We start from the raw sequence: 22,000 nt of genomic DNA, 5'->3' as shown, positions 1-22,000 counted from the left end.
CAGTCTGAGCCCCAGCTGGCACTTCACCTCCTCCTCTGGGCACTGCAGAGCCCACTACTGTTCTAAGCATCTATCCTGGGCCGGCTGCACACCTTCCCACCTCCAGCTGTTTGGCCCACCCACCTCCATACCCAAGCTTGGCCTCCCATGGCCTGTGGGAGTCCCTCCCCTCAGGGTGCCAGGTGGCCTCTGTCCCCTGCTGGGTGGGCATGAGGAGGCAGGCCTAAGGTGGGGGAGGCCGCGCACCCTCCGGAGACATGAGCATGTCAAATTTGATGAGCGGTGGGGCAATGACGCGCACCTCGGCGCTCAGTGGATTGAAGCGGAGGTTGACTCTGCGTAAGGAGGACATGGCGGCCAGCTTCTCCACGGGCACATCTGTGGGGAGAGAGGGCAGGTTAGGGCGCTGGCAGCCAAGCAGGCAGAGGAGATGCTGACACATTTCTGCCCAGGAGGCCAGAGCACAGGTGGGGAGGGGCTCCCCATCACTCGTGGTGGCCCAACGGGCATTATAAGCACATGCAGGGAAGCACCCTAAAAAATAAAGTTAGACATTTATCCCAGCAATTCCAATCCTGGGTAGAACTGAAAGCAATGCAAACAGGTACTCAGACACTTGTGTGCAAATGTACACATGGCAGCACGATTCCCAAGAGCCAAACTGTGAGACACCAGCAGATGATTAACAATGTGGTAAAGTCAAACAATGGAATCTTATTCAGCATGAAAAGGAACAAAACCCCCTACTGTGTGGATGAATCTCAAAAACATTGTGTTGAATGAAACATCAGATACAAAAGGTCACATAGTGAGTGATTTCATGTACATGAAATGTGCAGAACAGGTAAATCCAGAGACAGAAGGTAGGTAAGGGGCTGCCATGGGCTGGGGGAGGGGATTGGAGCTGAGGGAGCACAGGATCTCCTTTGGGGTGTTGAAAGTACTTTGAAAGTAGATAGAAGGGACGGTAGCAGAACACCAGGAATGTACTAAGGGCATTGACCTGTATGCGATTAAAATGGTTCATTTTATGTTCTGTGGGTTTTACCTCAACATTTTAAAAATACCTGGACAAGGCAGTAGTTTCATTAACACTTGATAACCTTTCATGATTCCTCACACCTCACCTTTAGGATCAGTCTTTGGCTGAAGCCCCAGGCAGGCCATGTAATGGGTGTGAGCCAAATGCAAATCACTATAATAACAATTTTACAGTATAGATCTCACCTGCTGCATTAGGATAAATGAGAGAATCCATGTATTCAGTGAATACTAGATATTACAAAAAAACTGAAGTCCAGAGAAGTTAGGTAACTTGCTTAAGGCCGCAATCAGAATTAGCTGAGCCCAGACTGGAATTCAAATTCTCACAGTGATTACAAGAGTTCAGGGGAGTAGTCAGGCTGGGCAGAGGTGTCTGCTGTTAGTACTGGAAGGATGGAAAGAGTTTGAATGATGGGGAGGGAATGCAATTTGTGGCTGGAGAGGGCAAAAGCACAGGAGTAGGGTTCAGAGAGTGGGGAGGGGAGGGACTGAATGCTTATCAATGGCATCTAGAAACCTCCAGGCCCAAATCCTGAGGGCCCTGTCCCCCAGGTGGATTGGAACACTAAGGAACATAGCACCTCTCAGCCCGGGGAGCCAGACCCTCTGTCTGAGCCTAGGGAGCCTTATGGGAGAAGCTGTTTTTCTGGGAGCCTTATGGGAGAAGCGGTTTTTCTGTTCCCCACTTTGGACCACCATATGTGGGAGTCACTAGGAGGATGAATACTGTGGCTCAGAGAGTGATTCAGATCATCTGAGCTCAAATCCCAGCTCTACCATTTTCTAGCTGTATATTCTTGGGCAATTTAACCACATTTTCTGTGACTCATTTTCCTCATCTGTGAAATGGGGGTAACAAAAGTACCTGTCCAATGAGTTATTGTAGGATCAGAGGAGTCAATACAAAGCATTCAAAAGAGAGGCTGGACCCACAGTAGGCAGCTGATAACAAGGAACTAATGTGACAAACAGGTCCAGAGCTGGGCTGCCCAGAACACAAGGCCTGTGCAGGCAGAAGCTCAGGCCACATTCATCGGCCCTCATCCAACTCTGAGCAGCCCAGATTCCATGTGTCCCCCACCCCAGCCCAGGGCAGGGCCAGGGGCCTCACCCCTCCGGCACCTGCACACCTCAGGCCCACAGTAATGGCCAGGCCCTGTCTTCTCCTGGCACTATGCAATGGGCTTTTGGAGTTGGGGGGTTTTTATTTTTTTTATTTTTATTTTATTTTTTTTTTAGGCATGTTTTATTTATTTATTTATTTATTCATTTGTTTGTTTTTTTTGTTTATACATGCGCTGGGTACAGTCAGAAGCGCAGGAGGGTAAGAGAATTCACCAGAGCCAGAGCGGGGAGCAGAGCAGGCAGAAGGACCGAAGTACACTGCTGAGGGGAGCAGCGGGCGGCAGGAGAGGTCTGCGCGCCATGTGGGACCCTCCTCTGGTGGCCGGGGAGCAGCCGGGGATCGAACCGGCGCTGCAGAGGCTGCGGGCAGCTTCGCAACCCAGCGCTCAACCGCTGCGCCACCGGGGAGGCCCCCGGGTTTTTATTTTTGTCATGGTTTGTCTTTAAATGAGAATCACGTTGGCACACACTATCCATATATCTTAATGTAGATAAATGGTTCTGTGCTGTAGATCTCATTCTCCTTCTTTTTCACTGAACACCGCTAACTTGTTTTTGAGATCTACATACAGGAAAATGTTTCAAGTGCTGGCAGGCATACAGCGTGTTTCCATAGAAGTATACACGCTTATGCCAGCCATCCAGATCTGGCTATAAAACATTTCAACAACTCTCAAGGGGTTCCCTGTGCCTCTTTTAATTTGTAACCCCTGATTTTTTTCATCATTCAGTTCTTTCAGGCTTAGGTAGCCACCAATTCCTACCTAAGTGTTCCATCTAGCACCTCCCTCCTCCACTACAGGAGCCAGCAGGGTCAGGTATTGCATTTTGTGGTTGCATTTCTTGGGGTGCCTTTCATATCTTTTATAACACTGACATTTTGGAAGATGATCACTGCCATCATCCCTGGCTTTTGATTAAAAAGAATTCCTCATTTTGTGTCTGCCTAGTATTTCCTCATGAATAAATCCGGATTATGCGCCCTCAGCTGAAAGACTGGCATATTCCCTTGGGGTCACATCTGGAGATACACGGGATCCGTGGGACCCTCATAAGTCATGCTACTTTTCATCACCCATTCAGGTATTTTACCTGATACCTGTTTTCTTCATTGTATAATAACTGTTTTTCCCTCCTCCCCTGCAATTAACAAGAAGTCTGTGGGGATGCATTTTAATACACTGCTCCTCATCAAAATTATCATCCAGTGCCCCTGGATTGGATTTTCAATGCAGAGTGGCTGTATGATTTTCCCAAGGCCACACAGCTAGGGAGAGTCGGAGCTAGAACACAAAGTTAGGTGGGCTGTCTCCAGAATCCGTGTTCTTCATACCTCCTCCCACCTCGCACACACTGCTCCAGCCTGGCATGCCCCACCCCTCAGCAGTTGTTGGAACCCTCAGAGGCCTCCCCTTAGTAATGTGAGATATAAAACAGTCTTCTTCCAGGACTCCTGGGACTCTGCAGGATGTCAGCTTCCCCTGACCAAGATGCTGACAACTCTCTAGGTTGCCAAACAGGAACAGGCCCCTTCCACAGCCCAGGGACTCTCCTCCCAGAGAAGCCGTGGGCACAGGACAGGAGGCACATGTTTTACTAGGCCTTCTAAGATCCCCCCGGCAACCATTCCATTGCTAACCTGCTCTGAGAGGCAGGGCTTCTGGGAAATGCCTCAGATTAGTTCAGGAATGTTCCAAACCTCCTTGTTCTGCTCTGGGTCACAGTACAGAACAAGCCTTTCCTTTCTTGTCCATAAAAACCCTTCCACCAATTCCTTGAGTTAACAACTCCTTCAAGTGAGCACCTCCAGATCTTTCATGTAAGAAATATGAAACAGGCTTTTCCAGGTGTTGCCCTAGGCCACATCTCTACACCTCAGTTTCTCACCTGTCAAATGGGGGGGAGCGCACACGTCATTCTGCACACCTGGCAGAAAGGCCATGAGAATCCAATGACATGACTGTACGCTGGATGCCAGCATCATGCTCCACACTCTATAGGTACACTCTATAGTCATTTGCTCCCTGTCACTGTACTGGTGCCTGCACTGACACATCAGTCAAGCGCCCCCCACTCCCAGATCCCTGCTGACAAGCCTCAAGCTGCCCAGCATGTAGATTCGAGCCACAGCACAGGATGTGGCCAGAAACAGCTCAGCTGCAGTTGGCCGCTGAGATGACCTGGATGTAGGTGATGTGGAAAAGGAAGAGGCTTTGAGCCTCCAATTTCCCCTGAAAATGTTACAGCTCCCCGAGTCCCTCAACCCCACTCACAGAAGGCCAGAAGCCCTGCAGGCGGGCTCTGCTGAGAGCCGAGAGAACCAACTGGAAGGTGCCTTGAACATCTTTTCATGGGCTGCTGGCCAGGGCCTGTATAGAACATAGCAGAGTGCCACCCAAGCTGGTATGATCCCCCAAGTCGCAGAAGCCAGGACACAACAGGAGGAAGCCTCTAGGACCTGGATGACCCAGTCTCTGGGGGACCTGGTGCTGAGACTGTGGAGACTGGCTCCCACCACAGAAGGGTGATATGCAGGAGTCCTGGGCCCTGTAATAGGCAGCCCCTACCAGGAGGAGCCCCCTCCCTTAGCATCTAGGGGTGACCTAACTCTGAGCTCCCTCAGGGCCTGGCTCTGACTGCACCTGGCCCTGGGGGCACATGAACATCTTGAAGTTCCTGAGGGCTCTTTATTATTATTATTGAGGCAACATTGGTTTAACAACACCATATGATTTAGAGGTTTACGATCTCCCCCCTCTGGTGGTGGTACCACACTGCACCTACTTACCACCAACGTACCCACAGTTCACCAGAGTCCATGTGCTCCCTTCCACTTTGTTCTTGCCCATCCTGGCCCCCCAGCACACACACCCTCGGTTCTACAGTCAGCTTTCTAGAGTTTGTCTTTATCTGATCCTATGTTAGTTTCTCTATAGTCCATAAGTGACAACATTCAGTATTTGTCTTTCCCCTTCTGACTTATTTCGCTGAGCACAATCCTGCCACGGACCAGCACAGCAGTAGACGATGAGGCCACCTCAGGGTTGAGAGAAGCCAGGGGGAGGTGCAGCACAATCCCCCTAGCTTCATTCATGTTGCCGCAATGGCAAGAGTTTATCTTTTCTTTGTCCTTGAATCCCCAGGGCTGACACCAGACTTGGCACGCATACATGGAGGGCACAAAAAGACGTTCTGGACAGCTAGGAGGGAGTCACTAGGGCAGGGGTGGCCAGGAACCAGGTTCCAAGCAGAAAGATCACTTCCAGGGCAGTGAGTGGGCGGGACAGCAGGCGTCTGGCTGGCAGGACCCTGCATGACAGACCCAATGACAGAAGCAGCAAAGAGGGACCCGGAGTCCAGGGCAAACTGGAGGTTCAGGAGAGAAAGAAGCTGTTTGCAGAATGCAGGGTGGTGAGCAGACTCCTGGGAGGGGGGTGGGAAGCAAAATCAACTGTTCTCAGTCCCCAAGCTCCTCCTTCCACATTCTCATTTGTGTGCTGTTGTCAGATTACACAGCAGCCCACTCCTCTGGCCCCTGGCAGAGTGGGCCACTTCTGGAGTGGGGGCTGAAGGAGGGCGCTACCATGGTAGTTCTCAGCTCTCTCCATAATGCTGAGCCCTCACTGCCCCTGCTAATAATGGCTGGGAAGAAAAGAGCTAATTACTGGGAGGCTCCACAGTCGCAGCAGCTTTGGATGAATGGCCATCGCTGACAGCCATTAGCATGGGCAGGCGGGACGGACACCATTCCCTGTGCCTGAGATGGTTTAGATAATAAAGGGCCTGATTGGGCCTTTAAGAGGCAGTTACTTCACAGGGTATTATAACCCCCATGTGACACAGGTCCAGGGGGGCTTGTGGCTTTGTCCAAATGGACTTTGTCCAAAGCAGCCAAGCAGAAGAGGTTGCTTCTGAGAACTGACACTGTGAGGGTCCCTCATGATGGCCCATTTTGCAGATAAGGAAACTGAGCCTCAGATTCTTGGTGCTGACAAAGATTCTCAAACTCCTGAATTTTTCAACAAGGTCTGACTTTTGGGCTTCTGAGTTTGTCTTTGTTTGGTGTTGGCAAGAATATTGCCAAGTTGTTTGCCAGAATCCTCCCCCCTCAACATCTGCTCCTTCTCAATATCTGACTGGGTTCTTCATTCTCTACCTTTCCCCGAGTGATGTCTGATCACCCCAGTCTACCTCAGCAAGAATCCTGGGGGGCTCTTGTTCCAGGGGCCCGACTCACACCGTGGTGTGGCTGGGGAGGAGACTGCAGAAGAGATGTATAGAGACACTTAGAAGAGATTCTTGGAAGAGACACATGGGGGAGAGAAATGTGGGGAGCTGGCCCTGGTCCTTGGCAGAGATAATGGCAGCCAGGAGGGAGTCACTAGGCCAGGGGAGGTCAGGAACCAGGTCCCAAGCAGGAAGATCACCTCCAGGGCAGTGAGTGGGTGGGACAGCAGGCGTCTGACTGGCAGGGCCCTGCATGACAGACCCAATGACAGAAGCAGCAAAGAGGGACCCGGAGTTCAGGGCAAATTGGAGGCTCAGGAGGGAAAGAAGCTGTTTGCAGAATGCAGGGGTGCAGCACAAGGTGGTGAGCAGACTCCTGGGAGCAGACTCCTCCTAGCTTTTATCTTGATGTGCTGTATTTTGCATTCTCTCTCTCTCTCTCTCTCTCTCCTCAGTTGTCTGGAACCTGCCAAACCCCTTTCTTGTGGTTCCCTGCCAGAAGGTAGGGAACCAGTTTGTGGCAAACTTGCTGGCCTCAGTGATCCCTCCCCAAGCTGGCCGTATTTGGCTGGCCATTTACCCATAAGTGGATGGGTAATTTGGGGATTTTTACTAGGAAACTATTATTAGGAATGCCCCCTATACTCTCTCTCTCCGCACTCTCATTTCTATTAAAAATCGTTCACATTAAAAAAAAAAAGATCCCTGTGGCACCACTGTAGCCAGAGTGCCCCCTCACTCCTAATGTTCCTCTTGGTCACTTTCTATCCACTGGCCCCCCACCTGTTCCTTGGCTATAAATTCCCACTTGGCATTTTGTACTTGGAACTGAGCTGGTTCTATACTGAGGTCTCTCTCCCCTTGATTACAATCGCTCTGACTACGATGTTTTCATTGTTTTAAGTACCATTCAGCTTTGGTTTTTCTTTGACAGGATCCAAGGTCACCAGTAAGGGTGGAAGCAGGGCAGCTCTCTGATCCAGCACAGAGAGGAACAAGGCCAAGACCAGAGCCAGTGCCCCTCCACAGCCCCCCAAACTCCAGCGGATAATCATCACAGGCAATTTTACTGAACAGCTCACTAAGGGCTGGACCCTGGGTTGAGGGGGTCATAACCTTAATTGTTAATAAAGCCTCACTTCAAAGATGGAGGTTGAGGCTCAGAGCTGCTAAGTCACCTGCCACTGAGGGTCACTGATTCTGCCTCAGTTTCTCTAGAGGGGATGATACTAGGAAGTTGCTAAGGTTCTGTGACTCTGTCTTTTCTCCATCCCTCAGCCAGAGAGGCCAGCAGCCTGCAGAGTGGCCATGCTGATGAGTTTGAGATGATAATCTCCCTGCGATGCCACTGTAACAGGTTTGCTGCATGTGGCACAAAGACCAGCGGCTGCCCAGCCTTGGAACAGATCCCTACAACTCCAGGCCCCAAGAGAGCAGCACTGCCTGAGTTCTCAGTGTTTTTTTTCCCACGCTTACCACCAAGCTGGTCTTCCAGGGTCTGTAGTATTCTCCAACCCACCCTCCTGAAGGTCAGTGATGTTCATAGGCACAGAGCAGGGATTGGGTGATTCTCTTACCCTTGATTTAACCGCTACAGACTTTTGAACAGAGAGGAAGGAGCAGTGGGCTCTCAAGACTGTATCAAAGTTGGCAGAATCGACAAAGCGGAGCAGCATAGCTAGCAAGCAACAAGTCCAAGGAGCCAAGTGGGAGTCTCTAGATAAAGCAAAAAGATCATTTATGCTCACAACGTCCTGATGAGAAAGGGAGATGGCTGGAGGGTAGAGGAGAGGCTAAGGTAAGATCTGCATTTTATGGGAGGGGGAACTGAGGCTTGGTGAGATTAAACAGGCCTCCTAAGACCTCATCACTCATGGACAGCTGCTGGCAACAGAAGCCAGGTCTCTGAGCTTTAGCACACACAGGAACCTCAGCTTTCCCTCTTATCACCTTCATCACCTCCCACTCAAGTGCTGCTCATCCTCAAAGTCTGAGCTCAAAGGCCACCTTCTCTCATTCTCCTGGTTCCCCTCCAACTCTCATAACCCTTATCCAGCCTTGTATCACGCATCACACCCCACCATGCAGTACCTAGCACAGTGCCTCCAGGACGCTCAACAGCTACCTGTTGGGTGAATGAATCTTAAACTAGATCATAAGTTCCTTCAGATTTGGGACCACCCTGGGCTGGGCACACAATGGACACAACGTTAACAGTACTTGATTAAGCAACTTTGTGGTCACAGGATATTCAAGAGTTGGGGCTCTTCCCCTGGCCTGACGCATTTAGGCACATTTGCCAGGCAGGGCCTGGCCGCTGAAGACCAAGTAGGACACTGGCACTTTAACACCAGTAATCAAATTTAGAAAATAAGAAAATATTGATCAGCAAAATTAAAATCACGTATGTCCTACTACCTAGAATCAATCACTACTAACGTGATTGTACGTAACCTCGCTTACTTTTTAACATGCATGTGCACACATCCACCCATATCTCAAAGATGGTCTCCTAGATACTATTTCACAATGCACTGTTCTTTTTGTTTAAGATTTATTTTATCCATTTATGCATACAAAAGCTGGGGTGTAGGCCAGAGGTGGGAGGGGGGAGTAGATTCACCAGAGACAGAAGGGGGAGCAGTAGGTGAGGCAGGAGAGGTCTGTTGTGCCATGTGGGTCACCTCCCTGGTCAGGGATTGAACTCATGCCACAGTATGCCAAAAGCTTCATAGTGCTGAGACTTAACCCCTTGTACCACCTGGAGGCCCTCATAATGCACTATTTTTAAGGCCTCACTATAAACATATTTCCAGGTTCCAAGTCAGTGACATGATCACAGTTGCATCATAGTCCATAGCGTGGCAGGACCATACTTGGGGTTAGTTGTTTCCAGCTCTCGCTATTACAGATAACAAGAGGCCATGAGACCACCAGGCATTCTGGGCTTCCTTTATCTCTTTCTCTCTGTGACTATAGAAGGTAGGATGTGAGATTCTAAAACTCTTTTAGGAAGCCAGAATAATGTTCCCAGGGGCTTCTGGGCTTCCAATGGTCCCCAGGTGTACAGTGGTGGTGGACTTATATTGAGAGGCCCAGTATTCCCCATGAGGACTAAAGCCTTTCAGCATCCCAGGGCAGGAAAGAAGACCCACATGGCACAACAGACCTCTCCTGCCTCACCTACTGCTCCCCCAGCCTGGACTAAACACCATGGATGCTGGCACAGGTGGGACACAGTCCACTGCATCTTCCTGTCACCTCAAAGGGTCCTGTCTGACCCTCCCCCAGCTGTGTAGATGGATCCAGCCATCCTCTCACTGTAGACAGCTGTCTCAGACTTCCGCCTGTCTGTTGGAGCTTAATGTAATTGATAATAGCAGAATCAGAGTGGGCAGTACTTAGAGAAAATTACTTCCCTGAGGTCATCTTGACTTCACCTCACTGATCATTAGCACTACTGAGTGACAAACTTATTTGATGCCAGTAAGACCAGTCAGAGGCAAGATGAGAAAAATGATCATTCCAGGGCTCTGTTCTTTAAACTTCTAATACCCTGGTTGAGAAGGGTGCCGAGAAGGAGGGGTCTGGTCCCAGTGAAGTGGTAAGGGAAACCAAGCTTCCCGGCACAGAGGTAACACAGTAGAGACCAGCAACTTCTTGGTTCTCACTTTGGGTGGGACTGGGCTCCATGACATCTAAAGTTCTTTCTTGGAATTGGGATCCAAGGCTACCCAACCTGGGCCCTAGTTCTCTGGCTTCTTTGTCAGCTTAGAAACAAAGCCTGGCAGCCCCGACCCTCCAGGGAGCACACTAGAAGTTTATAGGTGGCTGGCAGGCCCGCTTCTGATGTGGCCCATCTCCTTTGAACAGAATGCATGACTTTTCAGGATGCTCCAGCTTCTCTGCCACCATCCCTATCAGATCCCAGCCAATAAGACTTGAACAGAACCTTCAGAACACCTGCTCACAATGGCACCCAGGGTGCTGGTTAGATACGGAGGAGGTATCCCAGCCCTCTTGCCTTGGGGGTGCCTGAGAAACCGCCTGAGCATCCCTGGGGGTTGTGGGCACACCTGAGAATCTAGGCTGGTCCCAGCAGCTAGGGCTGGCCCTAGCCCAGACCTCAGCCTCCATGCAGCTCTTGGTGCCTGGAGACCAAAAGAACTAAGATCAAGAATGCTGTGCTGGGCCTCCCTGGTGGTGCAAGGGGTTAAGCACGCACTATGAAGCAATCTGCAGCCTCTGAAGCACAAGTTCAATCCCCGGTCAGCCAGGGAGCAACCCACATGGCACAGCAGAACTCTCCTGTCTCGCCCGCTGCTCCCCTCAGCAGTGTATGTAAGTTAGTCTGTCTGTTCTGTTCCCTACCCTGTCTCTGGTGAATCCTCTCACCCCCCACATCTCTGGCCTGCACCCCAGCTCTTGTATGCATTAATAAATAAATCTTAAAAAAGAATAAAAAGAATGCTGAGCAGAGATGAGCTTCAAGCATCCACTCAAAACGCTACAAGAGACAAGCCAGTCAACGATGGTCACCTGGCAAGGACAGAATCTGCCTCTAACAAGTGTCCCTGGCCACACTCACATATACACCCCTTACTCACAGCTGGGACTGTCCATTCAGAAGACTTGGTGGAAACCAGATGGGGGCAGTGACCAAACCAAACCTCCCAATTCCCCTCCCCACACTCACATACATGTGGCTCTGAATCAAGTATCCTGGGGAGATGGGAGGTTGGGGACTGCAGAGAAAACATACAAATAGCCCCTGTCCTCAGGAAGCACAGAGGATACTGCATATCCTCAACAATCTTGCATGCTGAGTTCTTGGCCCTCAGGAAAGTGGTGTAGAAGGGGAGTTCTAAGTTCCCTGCTGAAAAGAAAGGCCATCTGGGAATGTGGACAGGGCCAGAGAGCCAGGCCCTGACCTGGATCTGCTATATCATGTCATGCAACCTCAAGCAAGCTTCTTAACCTCTCTAAACCTCAATCGTTCATCTTCAAAGGCTCTCTGCATCATGGAGCCACAGGAGCCCCATCAGGTGCTCCCCAAGGAGGACAGGGCTGCTGAGGGAGGGAGAGCATAGCAGACAACCCCGTGGAGAGAATGGGGAGCAGGGAGTGCTTTAAGAATACACTCATCCATGAAGAGGTACCCTTTTCCCTTTAAGCATCAGCTGCAGGGAAAGAAAACAGGAGAAAAGCCCCGGCTACCACTCCCTCCTCTGCCCCAGGCCAGCAAGGGTGGGCTGGTGGGCCTCTCGTGGGGCCACCTGCCACAGCCGCCTCCTACACACTCCCTGGGCCTGGCTATGATATGCAATCAAAGCCAGAGCGTAACAATTCTCATCGAAGTAATACCGTCTTATTATCTTCTCTGGAGACAGCCAAATGTGTGACTCAAATTGCCTGGCTTATGCCTGGCATTTATCTTTCCGGTCAGACTCAGAGTCTTTGCTTCCCTGTGCCCATTCCTCTCTCTGCTGAGGGTCCTCCTCCACTGCCTCCCACTTCCCCTCTACCCTGCAGGCTGCCCTCCAACTGCTTCGGTCAGATGCTCCGGAAAGAGCCTCTGCCAAGAATGATGATTTTGCTGTCTCCTCTCACGAGCGCTGTCATTCCTTCCCCTTCTGGCCGTGTGCCTCTATTCACATACCTATCTCTCATCTGGAGGATTAGCACTGCCTTATCTGCTGTGCGTACGCTCGGTGCCTGCATGGGAGGGGTGGTCGGACCTGCAGGATGGGACAGGTATCACCCCCTCACCCCCAAAGGTTTCTCTCCCTGGCGTGGGGGTAGAGTTGCAAACCACTCCTTTATAAAGCCAGCTCCATGTTTGGGACTTAAGCTTGCTAAGACCAACCTGACAAATCTTTCTGCTCAGATTTAAAATCATTATTAGACAAAGAAGACTTCATTACAATTGAAAAATAAGAAAGATAGCTTGTAAGATAATCTCCAGGTGGAAACGAGTTAGCAGTGGCCTCACAGGGAAATCAGCTTCTGGGGAACAAAGTGTGTTGAACAAGGTGGTGGTGGGATTTTGGTGGGGTGGGTGGTAAAGACACCAAAGAGAGCAAGGAATGGGTTGGTTTGGAGCCTGTCACATCCTGGTTAATGTTTAATCATCTCTCCCTGGGAGGAAAAAGGCAGGGCTGGTGGCACTTGCTGATTTCTCATAGTGTAAACACTGCCACCATGGCTGATTTCAAGCAATCAAGGTGAGGTGGCTGAACTTGAGCGAGCACCTCCAGCACCACTGGTGAGGCAAGAGGTGTAGCCCACCCAGGCAGGACTCAGGCACCCAAGCAGGTGTGGGAGCTCAGCCAACAAATTCTACTTATGCTGGGATTCTTTGCCATAAACTTGTACTTTGGGAACTGGCCCACTGTTTTGCTATTCCTATACTCTCAGTTACCTTTGGCTTAGTGATAAAGTTCCTTCTGAAAGTGCCTGTGCTACATGTGAACCAGGAGAGGGACTCTATCCACCTTGCCTACACAATGGAATCAGAAGAGCAGTTTTTAAAATTTTTAAATTTTTTTAAGATTTATTTATTTACGCATACAAGCACTGGGGTACAGGCCAGAGGTGTGGGCAGTGAGACGTTTCACCGGAGACAGAGTGGGGAACAGAATAGGCTGATTGACCGAAGTACACTGCAGAGGGGAGGAGAGGGCGATTCAGGAGAGGTCTGCTGCGCCATGCGGGCAGCTCCCTGACCGGGGATCAAACTCATGCCGCAGAGGCTGTGATAGCTTCATAGGTTGCATCTTAACCCCTTGAGCCACCAGGGAGGCCCCCCAGAAGAGCAGTTTTTTAAAACCACCAAGCCTAAAAGCCAGCATAATATTTAATTGGCATGGAGTGTGGCCTGGATACAGGGGTTTTGAAAATTTCCCCAGTATTTAAAACATATAGCTAGTTTGAGCACCCACCGGCTTAATAAGAGAATCTAGGACGCTGCCTACCTGCCTCACTTGCTTTTGGGGGCCAGGCTGACTGCCTACATGGCTGCCTCACTGGGAATCTGCCAGGAAATCCCGCCTCATTACATTACACTGTTCTCTCCACCCCCAGTGAGTTTCCTTCCAACCAAAGTTCTGGTCTTCAGCTGTAACTTTCCTGAGGTGTTCTATCTCCCTCTAATTATGTGCAAGATTTTCTCTCCCTATGCAAATCACTGTCCTGACCAGCTTGGGTGCTGGAGCAAGGTTGCTTGGTTTTGAACCCTGGTTTGGTAGAGGCAGACTTTGGTCAACTTATTTAACTTCCCCTGTGCCTCAGTTCCCTTACCTGGAGAGAATGACAGTACCTGCCTCATAGTGTTGTTGTGAGAACTAAACAAGAACATACTTGGGAAATGCTTACGAAAAGCTCTGAATGTGAAGTAAGTCACCACTGAATCCCAACTGCTGCAGCCGATCAGCCACAAGCCCCAAAGATTAGGGTATGTGCTTTGCCCACCTCCGTCTCCAGCACAGTGCCCAGCACAGAATCAGCTACTCAATTCAAAAAACAACAACTAGCAAATAAACATTCCCCAAATGCCCAAATCCACAGACACCCCCTAAAGTTCCTAATTCCCTGAACAAGATCCTTACAGGGCCAAGATGCAGAGCAAGGGGCTGCTCGCCAGCACTCTGGACAGCGACAGCAGCCTTGGGGACCAGCACTGGCTGTGGGAGCACAGCGGAGTGTTTGTTGTAAACAAATGTGGAAGAACTTCTTTTCTTGCTGTCTGAGACCCACAGAGTGCCAGAAGCTTCCTGGATAGCCGGAGGTGCTGGTTAATCAAGGGTTTACCACTCAGTGCTTGGCACAAAGATGGTCGTTTGGGCAGAGACCAAGTGTGTGTTGGTGTGCTCAGAGAAGTGACTTGCCAACTCCCTTTCAAGACACACTCCAAGTCAGGGGCTTCAGGGGCTGCGAACAGGAGCCGCCCTCCCTCTTGTGCCTGGAGGGCACATCTAATTTGCACTAATTGAAGTTGAAGCCTGTTTGTTTTCTCTTCCAACTTTCCCCCAGTGGCTCCAGAACCAGCAAGGGTTTCCTGCACCAGTGACTGGTTCAGATCAACGCCTAGAACATAATGCTTGCTGCTCACAGGCACAACTGCTCCCACTGTAAGTGCTGGATAGCAGCACGCAGGACAGAGAACCCGAGTCTGCAGTGCCAAGCTGCTAGCTGCCACACTGAAGGGTGAATCACCCTCCCTGGGTTCTGCGGCACACAGTGCTTTGGGGGCAGGACAAGGATCAGATTGTGGCTGGTTGGCTGTGCTCAGCAGAAATCAAACCCAATACCCAGCAAGAGGCTGGCTCTTTTCCCACCCCTCTTGTCTCTCCAATCCAGGGACAGGAGGAAAGAACCAAACCACATCCTGGAGGGTCTTCCCAGACCCATCAGTCCAGAGGGACCTGCCCAGTCAAACCCTTGTGTAGGGTAAAGAAAATGTCAGGCTTTTCTGCCCTCCCGCCATCAGGATAGATGATGGACCCTTGAGCTCCTGAATGCATGCCTGATGGCGGGCACCTGGAATAGGATGTGGGCAGATGTAGATGGGATTCACCTGGGCTAAGACTGTGCTTTTAAGGGTGGTGTCACGGGGACACGAGCAGAAGCCAAGAAGCCGAGAACGAACAGAAGCCGAGAGAGACGCAGAGAAGGCTGGAGAGCCCAGATAGAGTGAAGACTTGCTGGGGGCTGGGAGGCCTGCCAGCCTCCCGGCCCCCCAGCACCCCTGCCTGCCATATGGTGAACCCCAATAAAAGACCTGCAAAAAACCACTGAGGACTGTGACTCCTCCTTTACCCGGTCTGCTGGATCTTAGAAAACCTGCACTGTGGTCCATTCCTAACTCTACACCTTGTCAGGCTCAAATGCAGCACAGTTTGATTAGGCTCCTCAGTGCTAACCTTCTTTAAACCCCTCCCTCACCTAACCTAAGATTGGGGCCAGAATGACAGAGCAGCCTATTTCAGAATGTGTGCATGAGAGGAGAAGGGATTCAAAGGGCCTGGCTGGGGGCTGGCCACTCAGAATTCTCCAGATGATAATTTTGGCAAACCTTTCTTGGCCTTGGCATGGTCTCCCCTTAATGTGGGATCTCACTGGTAATGGGTCTCTTCTGTACAGCCTGGCATCATCTGCCAACCAGGAATAGAGCTTGGTTAAATCCCAACTGACACAAGGTGGAGAATGGTGGAACTGGAAAGACACGACCAGCCAAGTTTTGTGTGTTGCTTTTACAGCACTGGGCAGAAGTTGCCGACAGGGTGGCTTGTTGGTGCTGGAGAATACAAGGTGTACTACTTCCTAATTCACCTTCAGATTAGACCAGTCCCAGGCCCCCAGTAGAGTCTGGCAGCTGTATGGGGAAGGGTGGGCAAGAGCCCAGCCCTTTGCATTGTTTGAGGGACTGGCAGCCTCCGGCAGCAGGCAGGGAGCTGAAGTGTGCTTGCTAGCAGTGAAATCCCAGATAACAAGGCCTTGCAGGGAGAGCTGATTGCTCTGCACCTACAGGAATCCTGCCAGGACTGAGTGAGGCTAGGTTGGGAAAGCGATTCCCCCGTACCCTGCCAATTTGATTCAGCAAATCGTTTTTGGGTGCCTACCAGGCATTCATCCTGCACCTGTTTCTCCATGGAGCCACCCACATCATCCTCTTCCATTAAATGAAAACTAGGCAGGCTCTGGAACACCGAAAACCTGGTTCAAACCCTGTTTCCACTTCCATCTGGCTCCCAGGGAACAAGGGAAACCTGATGAGTGAGGGCTGGCGCCATGGCCCAGATAAACTACGATGAAACACTTGAACAGGCCAGCTGAGACATGTGAGAGGAGGAAGTTGCAAGATGATTGAAGAGGCGGGGTGGGCAGGACGGGGAGCTGACTGGTAGATGTGGGAAAGGAGTGGTGACATCTGGGCCGGAGATTCTCGTGGACACCAGCAGCTGCCAGGAAATAGCCCCTAGTGCTTTAGGAAAAGGCCCAGGCCAGTGCTTCTCCGCCAGGACAGTGCACAGGCATTGCCTGGGACTTTGCTCAGGTGCAGGCTCTCATTCAGGACATGGGAGGCGGGGTCTGAGTTTCTGAATTTTAATAAGCTCCCAGGTGATGGCCAGGTCTCTGGGCTCCAGGTGACATTTTGAGAAGTGACAGCCTTGGCTGGGATTCTCAAAGTTCAATATGTAGCAGATTCACCTGGTGGAGGTGGGGGTGGAGGTGGGGGTCTTGTCAAAACAGATGATTCCCCCTCCCACTGAGTTTCTGATTGAGGAGGTCTGGGGAGGGTCCTGGGAACATGCATTTCCAACAATTTGCTGGTGCTGCTGCAAGCTCTGGGGCTCCACTTTGAGAAATACTGGCAGTAAGATGTTAATGAATGCAAGGGCAGAATTAAGCAAATGCAGTTCAAAGCCCCCCAACACAGGTACTTTTCTTTTTCAAAGAGCTACTATACTGTTTAGTTCTTTTTTTTTTTTTTTTTTTTTTTTTATAGAGGCATGCTTTATTTATTTGTTTGCTGGTTTTCTTTTGTTTGTTTTGTTTATACATGCACTGGGTACAGTCAGAAGCGCGGGAGGGTGAGAGAATTCACCAGAGCCAGAGCGGGGAGCAGAGCAGGCAGAAGGACCGAAATACACTGCTGAGTGGAGCAGCGGGCGGCAGGAGAGGTCTGCACGCCATGTGGGACCCTCCTCTGGTGGCCGGGGAGCAGCCGGGGATCGAACCGGCGCCGCAGAGGCCGCGCGCAGTTTCGCAACCCAGCGCTCAACCGCTGCGCCACCGGGGAGGCCCCTGTTTAGTTCTTAACAAGAATCTGTTTTTCCTATGATCTCTTGCTCTTTCTGGAACAGTGGGTACAGAGGGGAAAACACCCCAGCAAATTGAGGGTTACAGAAAGTTAAATTCTAGCTTAACCAAAGTGGTCTCCCGCTTGGCAAAATGAAGTCTCCTAAATTCTTGATTTTCTCTTCACCCCCATGTGTTCCGAGAACATGCTTAATTGCTGTGCAGCATTCAGTACTTGTGAGCAAGGGGTCAGAATACATGCTTCTCCTGCACCCACCTTTATGCCATGGTTGCTGGGGTGAAGAGCTAGCTTCCTGGTAGTCACAAGATAGGGGACCCATGATATCCCCATGTCCCTATCCACAGTTAGACTATGTAGGGTAAAGAAAATGTCAGGCTTTTCTGCCCTTCCTCCATCAGGATAGATGATGGATCCTTGTCCTGAATGCATGCCTGATGGTGGGCACCTGGAATAGAGTGTGGGCATAGGTAGATGGGATTCAGCTGAGCTAAGACTGTGCTTTTAAGGGCGGCATCACGGGGGGACGCCAGCAGCAGCAGCAGCAGCAGCAGAATCTGAAGGAGAAGCCGAAGCAGAAGCAGAGAATGCCAGAGAGCCCAGATAGAGTGAAGACTTGCTGGGGGCTGGGAGGTCTGCCAGCCTCCCAGCCCCCCAGCCAGCACCCCTGCCTGCCATATGCCTGGTGAACCCCAAATAAAAAACCTGCAAAACTACTGAGGACTCTGACTCCTCCTTTACCCGGTCTGCATGGGATCAGAAAACCTGCACTCTGCCAGTTCCTGCCTTTACAATTGGCGTAGTTGGGAGGATCCATGTAGACGGGTATTGGAGCCCTCCGAAGACCAGGAGGGACTAAGGAGAACAGACTGTTTGCCTGTGATGACGCTGGAGGTGCCATGGCGGCACAGAAGTTGGATACGGTCCGGAGCTGTGGGACGAGACCTCACGTGGAGGAGACGCCCCAGAGGACCAGCCAACGACACCGGAAAGGACCAGCCAATGACCCCTGAGGCAACAGGCCGCTGCTGACGCAGGGAGAGGCCAAAGGACATGGACTGATAAACTTGGACTGACAATCCCGCCAGAAGGCGGAGGACCTTGCAGGTTGATATGTTTTGGGACCCTGGGGGTGGAACAGTTTTGTTTGTAAACCCCAGGAGATGGGAATCTGGGGGTGGCCAGTGGGCCTTGATGGCCAAAAGCAGCCTGTGCATGCCCAGCAGCCAGGTGGAGGAGAAAAGCCAACTAAGAAAGCAAAAGCTGGTACTGATGCTAAGTTGAGAAGCCCTGAGTGGCTGTTAAGCAGCCTGAGTATGCTGAAGAACTGTGAGTCTCGTAAAATCACCTGTGGGTGATGCCCTGCTTATTCTTGAGTGAGGGTGAGGAGCTGAGGAACCTGTCCTTGGGGGACGGGTGGGGAATGTGGCTTGGGGTGGAGCCCAAGCCGAATGCAAAGTTTGGATCCCCAACCCATGTGCTTGTGCAGTGGGTTGGCTTGAGAGCAGGGGTCTGTGAGTCGCATGGGTGGCCATGAAGGCCGAGTGTTGGAGCGACTGCAGACAGAAACCCTGAGGGTTGGCGATTACCCCCAACAGAATAAAATTGCCAATCCCAGAGCTAGTGCATCCTGGGGGTGGATGCTGTGTGTGCCTTGTAACCGAGACTACAGCCAGAGAAGGCCAGGAAGCCTGACGGCTCCTGGTGTGATATAGTAGATGCCGTGAGTGATTCCCCTCCCTCGTATGAGCAGTGCCTTCGGCAGCAGATTTGGTGGCTTATCTGCTGGTACCAATAATTGTCTTTTGCGCTAGGTTGGTGCCCTGCCTGGACTTATTTGTGTTCTGTTGTATTTTGTTATATTTGATGTATTTGCTTTTGTGGGCCATGGCTGCATTGTTTGTTTGCTTAGAAAATTGTATATATATGTATAGACTGTATGGCAGAAAACCCTGAGGGGGTGGACTGTAGGGTAAAGAAAATGTCAGGCTTTTCTGCCCTTCCGCCATCAGGATAGATGATGGATCCTTGTCCTGAATGCATGCCTGATGGCGGGCACCTGGAATAGAGTGTGGGCATAGGTAGATGGGATTCAGCTGAGCTAAGACTGTGCTTTTAAGGGCGGCATCACGGGGGGACGCCAGCAGCAGCAGTAGCAGCAGCAGCAGCAGCAGCAGCAGAATCTGAAGGAGAAGCCGAAGCAGAAGCAGAGAATGCCAGAGAGCCCAGATAGAGTGAAGACTTGCTGGGGGCTGGGAGGTCTGCCAGCCTCCCAGCCCCCCAGCCAGCACCCCTGCCAGCACCCCTGCCATATGCCTGGTGAACCCCAAATAAAAAACCTGCAAAACTACTGAGGACTCTGACTCCTCCTTTACCCGGTCTGCATGGGATCAGAAAACCTGCACTCTGCCAGTTCCTGCCTTTACAACTATCAGCCTCTTCTTCCTTCAGCACCCTCCCTGGGCCATCCTGGCAACCCCACCTCATCAGGACACACACAGCACCCCTCTGCATCTATAGAGGCCTCCCCCTAGCTGGCATGTCCTGGCACATCTGGAGATGGCTCATCCAGTAGCTTCCTATCTGTTGCCACTCATACTTCCCTTCCAGCCTATAAGCAGCTGAGCTCAGAGCTACCATCTCAATCACCTTTGCAGTCCCTCTTCCTCCGGAAACTGCATTCCCCAAGCAGCCTAGTCTACAAATACTTAGGATATTCTCCATTGAACACTTTCTGGTTTGGAAACTATAGGGACCAACCCACACACATCCCTGGATCTTGTTGTGAACTATTATCTCTTGGCTCTTTGGAGTGCCCAGAGCAAACAACTGTGTCCTGGCAGGCTTGTCTGCCCCCTGCCCGACCCCCGGGCTCAGGAGGTCTCTCCTCCGGATAGGGCATATTTTATTCCTCATAAAATAGAAAAAGATGGAGTTTGGAATGGAGCTTGGTAACTCCCAGGGTGCACAAGCTTCCAGGTCTTTCTGGGGTCTGGCCAGCTACATCCCTTGGGCGGAGAGGGGGGCCTTCAGATTGAGTGACCTTTCTGAACAAAAGTTTAAGACAATCCATTCATCTCAAATTTATTTCTCAAAATAATCTAAAAAAGAAATTTTCCAACACCTTCTGAAGGCTCTGGAGGAAAAATAAGCCACACTTAAGGTATGCCAAGCTCCCACTACAATTATCCCCATGAGGCCCTGCAGGAGAGCGGTTCTGTCTGATGAATAGCACAAAGTGATTTCCATGGTGGACATTCTGCCCTCCCCTCCTTCCCTGGGACCACTGGCCCTCCTCCCTGCAGTCAAGCTAGCAATGCCTGGTCCGGCCCCTCCACAGGTTTGGGAATTAGGAAACCCACCCAAGTAACTAGGCTGGATTAGGGAGAGGTGAGGAGAATCCAGCAAGGGGATATGTGCTCGGTGTGCCCCTTCTTTCTTGAGGGGTTGGGAGAACCACCATGGCCCCCCACATTGGAGAGGGCCCTGACATAAGCTGAGCATGTCTGGGAGTCATGGGCACTTGGGAACAAGCAGGAGAGGCGTACACTCCAGCATCTCCATAGCCCCAGGCCTGGCTCAAGCTGGGCAGTGGGGGACGCTGTCAGGTTGAACTGACCGGGGAGCACAGCCCCATGATTGATACCGCTTTCCTGGCCAAGGGTGCAACAGACACTTGACCTTGAAGGTTAGGGGAATCTCTGAGAGCCTCAGTTTCTACATCTGTCAAATGGGGACAATGACCATTTCCTCAGACCTGTGAGTAAATGATCTTGGCAAACTATAAGATATTTCTGTATGTAGAGTTATTACAGTCACTCTGAAGAAAGAGAGAGATAGGAAGAGGAAAGAATGAACCAAAACAGCTGCTCTTTGTTCAGGGGTTGCACCTGAGAGATCGCATCATCCTGGTAGGAGGGCAAAGAGTGGGGAATCTGTGGCTCCTGAACTGACTCAGACTCTGGGGAAAGTCACTTCACGTACTGCAGCCAGCACAGAGGCCCATTCACCTGCTCCCCTGCCTGAGAAAAGGCCATTTTCTAACCTCCATGTTAAAAACAAGGAAAAATGGAGGTGCAGAGAGGTGACGTGCATCTAAGGCCGCAGGTAGGAAGAGGAGAGACCCATGCCCAGTGCTACTCCTGACTCACCTGCTGCAGCTCCACACCCAGCTCTCATCGCACCATTGCCCTGGAGTAGCCCCTGCTTGGTTATTGCCCCACTTGGATAAGCAGCAGAAGGAAAAGGAGCAGCAGGAACAGACTAAAAATAAAAGACAGGGAGGAAGGGCCCAGCCAGGAGAGCATGGCCAGGAATGCTGGAAATGGCAGGAATGAAGGGCTCACAGAAGACCAGGAGGGTGAGCCTTGCAGGTAAAAGGTACTTCTGAACATGCTCCTTCTGCTTAAAGATAGCACAGAAGCCCAAGTGACCAGGGAGGCCAGCCCAGGTTCAAGTCGCTCAAGGGTTCTGGTCTTGGGAGAGTGAGGTTGAGCCAGAAGCTCCCTCAGCCCCCCAGGACCTTCATAGGGACCAGACAAAGAGATACCACCCCGGTGCAGGCCTCAGCATTGGAATCATATTCTTGTCCTGGCACATCTACATTCTTGCTGTGCAACCTAATAGTCTCAAGTAACCTCTCTGAGTCTCAGTCTACCTATCTGTAAAAGACCCAGGACCTCAGACATTAGCCAGTCCCACCTCTCACTTAGCCAGGGTCAGAGAGTCCTGGTAGCAAATCTCTGATAGATGGGACATGCCCAGCACACGAGGCAGTCCATTTTC

At 51.1% G+C, this 22,000-nt stretch overlaps 1 protein-coding gene across 4 annotated transcripts in view; it reads right to left on the bottom strand.

Annotated features, from left to right (window-relative positions):
* Positions 1-223: 223 nt before the first annotated feature.
* The window catches only part of LRRC20 (leucine rich repeat containing 20), a gene marked incomplete at its 3' end in the record, with an annotated part of 76,406 nt that continues 54,629 nt past the window's right edge, over positions 224-22,000 (bottom strand). For all 4 annotated transcript variants that reach the window (XM_084246283.1, XM_084246284.1, XM_084246286.1 and 1 more), the window contains one exon: positions 224-378. In XM_084246283.1, coding sequence (XP_084102409.1) covers positions 224-378 — 155 coding nt within the window. The remainder of the gene's footprint in view (positions 379-22,000) is intronic.

The sequence above is a fragment of the Talpa europaea genome (genome assembly GCF_964194135.1).
Source record: "Talpa europaea genome assembly, chromosome: 10".
NCBI classification, from domain to species: domain Eukaryota; kingdom Metazoa; phylum Chordata; class Mammalia; order Eulipotyphla; family Talpidae; genus Talpa; species Talpa europaea.
Note: the sequence above shows the minus strand (reverse complement) of the source record. Positions and strands in the feature narration are given on the sequence as shown.